Source organism: Mustela lutreola, chromosome 3 (assembly GCF_030435805.1).
Source record: "Mustela lutreola isolate mMusLut2 chromosome 3, mMusLut2.pri, whole genome shotgun sequence".
Lineage (NCBI taxonomy): Eukaryota > Metazoa > Chordata > Mammalia > Carnivora > Mustelidae > Mustela > Mustela lutreola.
In genome coordinates, this window is record NC_081292.1 from 29,316,041 (window position 1) to 29,327,629 (window position 11,589).

Below are 11,589 nucleotides of genomic sequence, written 5' to 3' on the forward strand. Positions count from 1 at the left end.
AACTTTAATGCTGGTTTCTTTATTTTGTCTTTCAAGCAGATAATTCTTCAGTAAGAGTGAGTGACTTTTTTAAAGAAGTGAAGGCAATAATTTTTTATGATGTTAATGATGGTTGGAAATAATATCGCATTTTCAATTTGTGACATATTCGAGGAAACACACCTCTATTTAATTGCTTTTCTGATTTTTTCAAGGGTTATAATAGTTGAATTCTAACTTCACAATAAGATTATTAGAATCATAATTCAAATAATGTGAAACTGGGTCACTTGATATAAGATTTCTTGATTTCTTGATGTAAGACCTCTGGAACTGCAAAATAACCAAATTCAATATTTTCCCTACTTAGTGGAATTCAGGTGCCAGAGAAGTACTTTGCAGTTTTTCTTACTGAAGGTCATGGAATTTTTGAATATTCTCCAGTGGAAATCAAGCCAGGTTATAATTCACACAACTTTAGGTCAGTTTTGTGAGCAGAAAAATTCCCATCTATAAAAAAGTAGAAAAGCTCCTCTAAGGAATTAGAACCTCATATATTTCAGCAAAAAAAGAGATTAAGTTATTTTTGTGGAATGGCTCTGGAACTTCATGTAGTAAAAAAAGCCTGAACATTTTTTTTCTGGATTGGTTTAATCTGCCAAATAACTGGTTTTACATTTTTTTCTTTTCCTGTTTGTTTGAATTAATCAAATCTACTTTTTTTTTCTTTGTTATTATGAGAACTAAGAATTCCTGGATGTATTTCATGGGATGATGTTGGTCCTGTGAGATAATCATTCATTCATTCATTTCATTGTTTATTTACTGAGTATTTGCTATATGTCAGAGATAGTTGTTGGGGATAAAGAGGCAAATAAAACAGAAAACATGTCTGCTCACACAGTTTACATGTGTGAGAAATAAGGTAATAATATCATGTAGTAAGGTAATAATATCATCTGAAAAAAAAAGAAGATACGGTAAATGGCTAAAGGATAGAGGAGTTTATTATTTTAGAGATGATGTGTTACATAAAATGGGAAAAACCTTCTGATAGTATGATATATGAAAGGAGATTGGAATAGGGTTGGTGAGAAAAGCGTAGGGATATCTAGGGAAGAATGGTCCAGAAAAAAGAATAACAGTGGGGAGATCCCTAGAAGGCAAAAGAGTGCTTGACATATTTGAGACATGACAAAGCAGTTAATGTGGTCCAGGAGGCATATGTGACACAGATGTTGATATAAGTGAGAGGCCAGATCATGTAGAACTTTATAGACCTTGCTCAGAGCTGTGATTTCCATGCTGAGTTGATGTGAAGCCATTGGACATTGTTGAGCAAAGGGAGGGTGGCATATTGATTTGTGCTTTATAGAAGATAATTTTGATTGCTAAGTGGAAAAGTGTATTGCAAGTTGGGAGGGGAGGTAGGATATTATAGCATTTTTTTCCTTAGGAGTCTATGGTCAAATAAGTTTTGGAAACACTATATTAAACAAAGGTGAGTATTAAGGGTTTTTTTGTTTGTTTCTTTCTTTGTTTTTTGGTAAAGCCTTAAAGTGTTCATGTACTTTGTGTATCTCAGTGTGATGGAATATGGAACTTCCAACTCTGACCACAAAAACATTGTTTTTCTGGACGCTCTTTGGAGATCAGTATTCACAGACCTCACGCAGGGTGTTGCTGATGCTGACACCACCTAAATAAATCATCTGTCTTTTGAAAAACAAACATTTTCAAACAGAGCCAAGAGGGAAGATTTCTAGCAGAGCACCTCATAATTTCTTCTGCAACCTTAATTCCTGACCCTAGTGAGACTGTTTCCTGTTTTTTAGCAAAGCATTGTGAGAGTAGATTTCTTCCAGAATTCTGTGTTGAGAATCACGGCACTGAATATATTTCTAATCCTTACAGTCCTAGTCTATGCCTTTTGATGTCCAGCTTTTGATTAAATACCTGCATTTTTCCACCAGAGGAAATAGTGCATGGAAGACTTTTGTACATCAGTGAAATACAAGTCTGCCTTCTTATGGAATGGCTAGTTTTTAATGGGCAGGAGAACCCTGGATTTGTCAAGAGAAATGTTATGCCCTTTTGGGTAGGATGTTAACCTGGAAACAAAGTTATTCATGCTAGGAAACATGATCATTATTTTTAAAGTAGTTCTTTAACTAATGGAAGCAGCGAGTCATGGAAACCTTAGATTTTTCTTACCTCTGTGACATGATCTGTGTGTCTCTTAATTATCTATGGAAACAAATTCAACACATAACTGTGTCATGATTCATCACATTTGAATGTCTCTGAAAAGATACTGGAAAATTTTCTACCAATTTTCCCTATAACTTTGCTAAATTACAATGTTTTAAAGGTTAACTGTCAAATCTCTGGGTGGGAGGAGCTTTCAAAAGGTTGAGTTTCCGAACCAAATAATGGGTCTTTATCCTATCTAAAACCATTCGCTTAAGGTGTATTGGGGTTTGCTTTGTAGAAGATTTGGTCACCTGGGAAGAAAAGGGGAGACTAGATGTACAACATATTAGAGGAAAATAAGCCACATCCTTGGGCCCAGTGAGGCGCCTTTTTTGAAGACAGGAAATAGAGTAGGGAGCACATGAAGTGGGCACCAGGCTATAGGGCAAGGGCTTTGGAATCAGGCGCTCTGGCTAGAATCCCAACTTTTTCACTTCCTAGACATGTGGCTACCAGTTGTTGTTTGCATTTTGGGCCCCCATTTTCTCTTGTAATAAGGAGGTGGTGATAGCTCCTTAATGAAGCTGTTGTGAAGATAAAACAAGACAACATAGACAACGTATAATGCAATGCACTTGTCGCTATCCCTGGGCAGAGCTTCCGTGTTCACCAGTGTGTCAACTATGAAGCAGAACTTGGCTGCTTACATTTACTAGAAAGAAACGACTCCAAATGGTGAACAATGTGTATTTTACTAAATATATTGGGGGGAAGCTAGAGGCGAGCATTCACACAGCACAGGATATAGCATTTCCCACCCGAAGCAATTAGCTATCTCTTGTCGAGTGGGCAGAGACTGCGAAGTGTGTCACTATATCCATTTATATACACAGCCCTTCTTTTCCTTTTAGCAAGAGAAATCTCCAAATTTTTGCTAAGAACATGGCTGCCCAGCTAGAGATGACATATTCTAGCTTCTTTGCATCCAGGTGTGACCAAGGAACCAAGTCAGGTCCATGGGGTACGAACAATGATGTGTGCATCTGCCCCATCATCTTTGCAGAGTTAAAGATGCTCATCTTGTACTCTTTTCCATTTCCTGTGGTCTAAAGAATCCTGATGAACAACATTAGAAGTTTAGGGTTCCCAACTATCCATCCTTGAACTATTAAATGCTAGCAAAATAAGTGATCTCATTTAAGCCGCTACATGGAGATGGTTTTTGTTAGCATGGTCTGCGCTCTCACCACACACAGATCAGTTCTCAGTTTCAGATCTCTTTCCTCCTTATTCCCCAGGGCCTGCTCTTCCTGGCTAGTCTCCCCTTCTTGCACCCAATGCCTCTGTTCACTCCTTCTTGCTGCCTTTCTCGTACAGTTCCATTTAACTTTTATCCATTCCCTCCAAACATCATTCTTTTCAGTCCACAGGAGGCCCTCCTGTGGTATATCTTCTTTAGAAGGTAGAAAAGAATTTTACACTACAAATAATTTTTTTCCCATGCTCCACACACAGAACACTTGACATCCCATGTAACTACTGCATAACAGGTGCTCGATGCTGGGTTCCTCCATTTCCCATCTAGCCCTGTGCCTTCTCCAGGAGTCGATATCAGTTCTGGGACAAACTGGAAAGATGTAAAATACTATGGTACTGTTTACTCTGCTGTGGATAAAAAAGATCCAGATCAGTGATTGTCTGAACTTGGGTCAGACTATGAACTTGGGTCAGTCTGAACTTGGGTCAGACCTTTTTAGGGTGTTGGGTGAAAGAGAACCTTGTTAGTGAACCCCCAAACCTGATTGTTGATCTGAAGGTTAAAAACATGTAGATTCCCGAGTCCCACTACTGGAAAGTCTGATTTTATAGGTTTGCTGTGGGGTCAGGAAATCAGTATTGTTAGTATGTATTTCAGGTAATTTTGATGTAGCCATTTAGCTGGTACATGAATTGACTAAAATCTCAGTCTAGGACTTGGCAAAAATTAAGGAGAGGCAAATGACAGGCAATGTTCATTTCCACTACTTCCTCCCCCAACTCTCAGCTCCCCTGACAACACTAGACAAGATTAAACTTATATTTCAGCCATGGGATAAAGACCCTTAAATGTTTCCAACTACTTCAAACTCTCTCGTTTGGGTCAGATTCCACTCTCACGTTCCGCTATGTATGGCCAAGGACTATAATGGGCTTTGAGCACATCCAACTCAGCATCACAGTTTGGCTTGGTACACATATAGAAATTGCCAATGTAAGTCAAAGGGAGAATAACAGGAAATGGGAACACATCTGTTTGGAGGCCCAGCTACCTGATATGTTAGCTTTGGCAATCCTTGTACACTTTGTCCTGCCAATGAAGTTGCTGTCAGGGAGATTGAAACAGTGACCTCATATGGCTGGAATCAGCACCAGTAATGCCTCTATACATATTGGGCCTTCACAACAGTTCTGGGGATTGATCTGGGACCCAACTTGGCAGCCCAAAGCCACACAGATCATTACCTATAATGGGAATGATGCATGTTTATTTTTGAGCTGATTTATTTTGAAAATGTTCATGGCCCAGGGCTTTAAAACTTGCCTACAGAAAACAAATTCAACATTTAAATGAAAAGCCGCTACTTCCAAACAGAAAAATTTCAGTCCAAACATTATGCTGCAAATGCTGAAGGTCAGAGGGAAAAGTACTGGGGACGCAGAGGCAAGGCAACAGCCTTTGGAAGCTTTCTCTTCCATCCTCTGCAAGAAGAGGGGCGCCCTACAAGTCCTGTGCCACGGCTGACCATCTTCCTCACACACAGGATCCAGAGGGAGGAGTTGGTGGCTGCAAAGCCAGTGTCTGGAGAACCTTCACTATGAACCAGATACGTGGGATTTAATCCTATCTGTACATTTTAGTTTTAAGGAACATATGGAGGCACCATTTATAATGTAAAAAGCCTGGGTTTAATTACATTTAATGTAATGAAAGAGCTTGTACAACCTTCTGGCATGACTGTTGGGCGTAGTTGTGAATATTGAGCTGGCATGGGACCAAAAGCTATTAATAAAAAGGCTCATCCTCTAGATTAGCACATTGGATTATGTGATTTGCCAAGTTGTCAGACATAAAGAAGAAATTATTTGCTCTTGTTTTGACAGAAATATGCTCGAGCATTTAGGATTATCTTCCCGGCCTCAAATTCATAGAATCTCAATACCTCTTGACCCAATGGGTCAAGAGATCCATGTTGATTGAAATCACCCTGTTATTTTCTTTTTTCATAATTGTTTAAATTCTCTATGTCTGATGACCATTTCTCGGGACAATTCTATAATGCGAACTTTCTCATCTTTATCTCATTGCCTTTCTTTCTCTGCTCTCCCCTCATGTAGCTCACTCCTAGCAAGTTTCTAACAATAATGTTTATTGAACCACTTTTTTGCATCAGGTTTTGTACTCAGTGATCACACATATACATTTATTCAATACTTCAAATGCCTCTAAGTAAATGATATTATTCTCTTCATTTTAAGAGATATTTAAGTGATATTATTCTCTCTTTATTTTACAGATGAAGAAATTATTACTCAGAAATGGTATGTATATAACTCGATCAAAATACTGAAACAAGACAGTGTCCAAGCTAGGATTTGAATCTATGTCTTCTAAGTCTAAACCAGTGATATTTCCACTGTGTTACTCTGCTTTGCTATCATTGTAAGTAAGCACTTGGAATTGAAGCATGTGCACTTCTGAAAAGAAGGAATTCCAGAACATATGCTATCTGAATTCAACTTGATACAAAGTCATTTGACTAAAGGACTGGGATATACAGCCCATAGAGTATTATACTAAAATCAAGTCTTTTTATTTTATATCAATTAAGGAGTTTTGGGGATAGGAACTCCAGGAGGTCTGAAGCTGATAGAGCATACTCAATTCCTCAGGGAACAATGACACGAAATAAAGCACATTTTCTTATCTTTATATACTGGCACCCATGTTAGCCTGGTCTTGGGAATCCATGTTATGTTGGAGTCTCTTAGGTAAAATAGCATTACTTTCAGTTATAAATTTAACTTAATGGAAAAAGAAATAAATCTATTGTTAGAACCTACTATTGAGTTTGTGCTCTGACTCTCAAAAATTACATAGATTTGACAAATCTCAATCTCTCTAGGCTACTGCCCACCTCCGTATAAAATGGGCATAATAATACAAGCCAGGCTAATACCCCTATCTATGTTCAGTGCTAGATTATACACCTCTTAGGATTAAGGACAATTTCCGTGTGTCACAAAGAGTACTTAGCACAATAGAGGGGTCTGTTCTTTATTGAATTGATGAAGTTAAAATATGCTTATGGATATGAAATTAACTTAGAAGCTGTAAGAGGAACTGAAGTAACTATTTTCTTAAAAAAATAAGCATTTCATTTTATAACAGTTTTATTTCTAAAAATTGTGAAGGTAATACATGCAGCTCCCAGTTTCTCCTATTATTAACATTTTACGTCAGTATGGTACATTTGTTACAATTAACGAACCAAAATCAATACATTATAATTAACTTTATAAAGTCCATACTTGTTTCATCTTTTCTTAGTTTTTAGGTCATGCCCTTTTTCTTGTTCCTTGCTAGGATCTCATCATAGTTCCACATAACATTTAGCCATCATGAGTCTTCAAGTTCCTTCTGACAGTGACAATTTCTCAGACTTTGCTTGTTTTTGATGACCTTGACAATTTTAGGAAGTACTGAGCATTTTGTAAACTGTTTCTCCATTGGAATTTGGGAATGTGTTGTGATTAGATTGGGGTCACGTGTTTGGGGGAGGAGGACCACAGAGGTGAAGAACCACCTTCATCACATCATATCAAAGGTACACACCATCAATGTGAACTATCCTTGCTGACGTTAACCTTGATCACTGGCTCATGCAGTAAAGTTACTTTTTTAAAAAAATCCCCTTTCCATACTACATTCTTTGGAAGGAAGTCACTATGAGCAGTCCATACTTAGTAGAGGGGGTGTGGTGTTATGTTCCATCTCCTTGAAGGTGGAATATCCTACATAATTTATCTGGAATTCTTCTTCATGGGATATTTGCCAATTCTCCCCATCTGTTTAGTTATTGAATCATTTATTCATGTCCGAATGGACTGTGGGTATGGGTATTTATTTTGTACTTTGGGCTATGATCCAGTACTATTTTATTTTGTAGTTCAAATTTAATTATTTAATTTTACTGTTCATAGTATTACCAGGCAGAATCCATAGTGGACTAGTATTCTGGTAAATTCTATCTGCCAGTCAGAAAGGTGGCTGGGAGGTTCAGGACTTGTGTCTATTCTGCTCACCTCTGGACTCTCAGAGCCTGGTTCTTGGCTCATGTTATGTGCCTTGTAAATATCTTCTGAATCGATATCTGAAATATAGTATCGAGTTAAAATTGTCGCTGATTATAAAAATCATGGGTAAACAGATTTGTTGCAGCAGGATTTATATCCAGGATCACAGAAGTTTGGTAGCCATGGAAACAACTTGCAAATTTATCGCTGGACTCCTGAATATCCTTTCCCACCTACATCACACGATACCATAATCACAGCCAGAGCAGAAAATGCTACTCTTCAGTAAGCTCCCACTATGGGTATCACAGAGAAACATGACAAGTGACATTGAGAAGGCTCATGTATTCTACGAAATTCTCTGTCTGCACAAAATGGCCACTCTAGCTTTCCCCAGCCAGGCCCTGAGGTGGAGTGCGATCACATGGCTGAAGCAGCAAGCCCTGTGGGAGAAGCAAGCAAAACCCTGCTGCTTATCTGCTTTCAAAGCTCCCTTTGCTTATCAGCCACAAGCACTCAGTTTGAGATTGGAGTGGAAGTCTTTGACTGTGTACCCTGCCATGTGCAGTCAGAGAATGAATCTTGAAATTCCAACTGGTGCCAACCACAGCAACACACGCTTAAGTTCAGCGGGGTCCATCCCTCTGTTGGTGCTCCACAACGGATATTTGTCTATACCCAGCCACGAGTCCAAGCACTGGCTTTAATTTATAGTGTTTGGCAGTTTCTACCGCTGGGATCTAAGCCAAAGGCAAGTTCTCTCCCTCTGCCTGTCTTTATCCAACTCACTTCTCAGTTAATATTTTGAATTATTCTTTATGAATCCCAAAACATGGCTTTTGAAATCTCACCACAATTCTCCCAACATCTGTTACATATTACTTCTAAATCAACATTTTGCCAAATTCTAGTTCCTTCTGGATCAGTAAAATATGGAATTGAATTCTAGTTCTGTCATGAACTAGCCCAGTGATAAAAACTCTCTGAGTCCACTTCCTTATCTGTATGACAAGCAAAATAATGCCTGCTTGAGCAAGATGGTATTGTGAGGGTTAGAAATGATTATATGAAAGTGTTAGCCCATTACAGAAGTTAGTAAATGGCAAACATTTGTTTATTTGAAGATGCAGAGGGAACTCTTTTCATGGTAAAAATGGACTAACACATTAGTGAAAAAAAAAGTGGGAAAATATATTAGAAAATGATTCTTCAGGAATCCCTGGTGGTTTGGCCATTTTATATTTTATCACTTGAATGTTGTTTCTCTGATCATGTCTGAGAATAATCCAGTTATTGAATTTTTCAGGACATAAGAAAATTAAAGGAGTGGCCCCCAACCCGGGCCCTCCTGAAGAGGCGGCGCTCGAACAGCACTTTGTTTTCTACAGTGGACCCTGATGAAATACCAGCCAAAAGACCAAGATTAGATTATTTCATTCACCAAGTCAAAACCAGTCTCTACAATGCTGCCAGCTTATTTGGATTCCCATTCCAGCTGACCACAAAACCCATGGTAACTTCTGCTTGTAATGGAACACGGAATGTGGCCCCTTCAGGAGAGGTATTTTCGAACTGTTCATCTTGTGAACTGACAGGTTCTGGATCCTGGAACAACATGCTGAAACTGGGTAATAAATCTCCTAATGGAATAAGTGACTATCCAAAGATCAGAGTGACTGTAACCCGAGATCAGCCCCGCAGAGTCCTGCCTTCCTTTGGTTTTACTTTGAACTCAGAGGGGTATAACAGAAGACCAGGTGGCCGTCGTCATAGCAAAGGCCCTTCAGAGAGTTCCTTAACCTGGAAGCCTCAGGAATAGGTTGTAACAGAGATGATTTCTGAAGAGGGTGGCAAGGGTCTGAGGTGTCCCCACTGTACTGTGGAAGAGGGTGTTCAAAAAGAGGAAAGAGAGAAATACCGAAGGTTATTGGAGCGACTTAAAGAAGGTGGTCATGGAAACTCTGTTCCTCCGGTAGCTCCTACTTACCACAGCTCTCAAAGAAGTCAGATGGACGCATTAAAGACCAAAGGCTGGGGGGACGAGCAAAGTCACGGAGTCAGAACAACTCAGTTTGTTCCAAAACAATACAGAGTTGTTGAAACAAGGGGACCTTTATGCTCAGTAAGAACTGAGAAGAGGTGTTGTTCAAAGGGGAAAATTTCTGATACAGAAAGGACAGTTGGAATCAGACTTGAAAATGAAGGTAGGAGGGGACACCAGCTGGAACCTAACCTATCCAAAGAGGTGTCAGCCCGACTCCGCCTGGGCAGTGGGAGCAATGGCTTACTCAGGAGGAAAATGTCAATACTTGAGACAAAAGAAAAACATTGCTCAGGCAAAGAGAGGGATAAAAGGATGGATGATCTTCTTGAACTTACAGAGGACATGGAAAGGGAAATCAGTAATGCCCTAGGTCACGGCCCACAGGATGAGGTCCTAAGTAGCACTTTCAAGCTGCGAATCACTCGAGGTGACATCCAGACCTTGAAGAACTATCACTGGCTCAATGGTGAAGTCATTAATTTTTACATGAATCTTCTGGTGGAAAGAAACAAAAAGCAAGGGTATCCAGCACTTCATGCATTCAGTACTTTTTTCTATCCCAAATTAAAGTCTGGTGGTTACCAGGCAGTGAAAAGATGGACCAAAGGGGTCAATCTCTTTGAACAGGAACTTATTCTGGTGCCTATTCATCGGAAGGTACATTGGAGCCTGGTGGTGATAGACCTAAGAAAAAGGTGTCTTAAATATCTGGATTCTATGGGACAAAAGGGCCACAGGATCTGTGAGATTCTCCTTCAGTATTTACAGGATGAAAGTAAGACCAAAAGAAATATTGATCTGAATCTTTTAGAGTGGACCCACTACAGCATGAAGCCACATGAGATTCCTCAACAGTTGAATGGGAGTGATTGTGGAATGTTTACTTGTAAATATGCAGATTATATCTCTAGGGACAAACCTATCACATTTACTCAGCACCAGATGCCTCTCTTCCGGAAGAAGATGGTGTGGGAAATCCTTCATTAGCAGTTGCTGTGAGAATGCCCCGCCCAGTCCCTCGAGCTGCTGGTGGTTCTGTCACGGAGGACTGATGTTTCCATATACCTCATGCATCGTGGGTTCAGAAGTCCCTGCATCACCTCTGTTGTCTCACAGGTACTGAGCTGTTGGGCGTGTGCGCCGGCGTCTCCCGCACCCTGGTCCTGACGTGCTGTGTGGAGGTTCTGCCTGCAACCCCATGTGTGAGCCTGTGCCTGCTCAGAGCCTGGACTGTTCAACCCACACAAGAACAAACGCTAATTAATAACTTTTTTTTATGATTTTTTTCCCCTGTGAATGTGGGAAATGCAGGATTTATTCTATGATTTGTCTTTTGTGTGTTTGTTCATGTGTGTTCATTCGCTCACTCATTAGCAGACATAATGGGCTGTGGCTATGTGCTGCTGCTCTTTCAGTTAACTCTGAATTACCTGAACTATTTATTTTTGAAGGAGTGTTAATCAAGCTCCACTCCCAGCTGAAGATCAGGAGAGCAATCAGGGAGGTGGGGAGGAAGGAAGTGTTAATGAACTTCTCTAAGGCTGGAGCAGAGACTGCCAACTCGAATCTAGAGATCTTCTTATGTTGGAGGCTTGACGATGCCGGGAGAAGCGCTGTGGCCGAGGGCTTCGGCCGCCTTCCAGAGCACGCCTGACACGACAGCACTGGCGTGGGGGCATGGAAAAGTGGAACTGTGGCTCTCCACACGTCTTTAGAAGAGTGTCGTGGTCATCCTAAAGAGACCGCGCTTTCTGGAAATGAGGTGACTTGGCTACTCTTGAAACTGGATTTGAAGTAACTGTAAACCCGAAATCTTCATTTTCATCCTAGATCTGGTTGAGTATAAACCTCAGAATTGTAAGGGCTGGCCTGGGCCGTTGATTTCAAAAGATACTATTCACTGTAAAAGCTATTTTTCCTCAAAGTTTTTTTTTCTATATATAAAGCTGAAATTAAGTTTTATACTCATTAGGATTTACATTCCCCTCCCCCCCCCCATTCCATCCCCACTGAAATTTGGAAGAAAATTTAGTACTTGG

The 11,589-nt window shown here is 39.9% G+C and overlaps 1 protein-coding gene across 1 annotated transcript; it reads left to right on the forward strand.

Annotated features, from left to right (window-relative positions):
• The first annotated feature begins 5,733 nt into the window (after positions 1–5,733).
• LOC131826497 (sentrin-specific protease 2-like) lies at positions 5,734–10,881 on the forward strand. Its single transcript, XM_059165772.1, is given in 2 exon segments — positions 5,734–5,751; positions 8,813–10,881. Coding segments are annotated over 2 exon segments (1,740 nt in total). The 5' UTR covers positions 5,734–5,748; the 3' UTR covers positions 10,550–10,881.
• Positions 10,882–11,589: the final 708 nt, after the last annotated feature.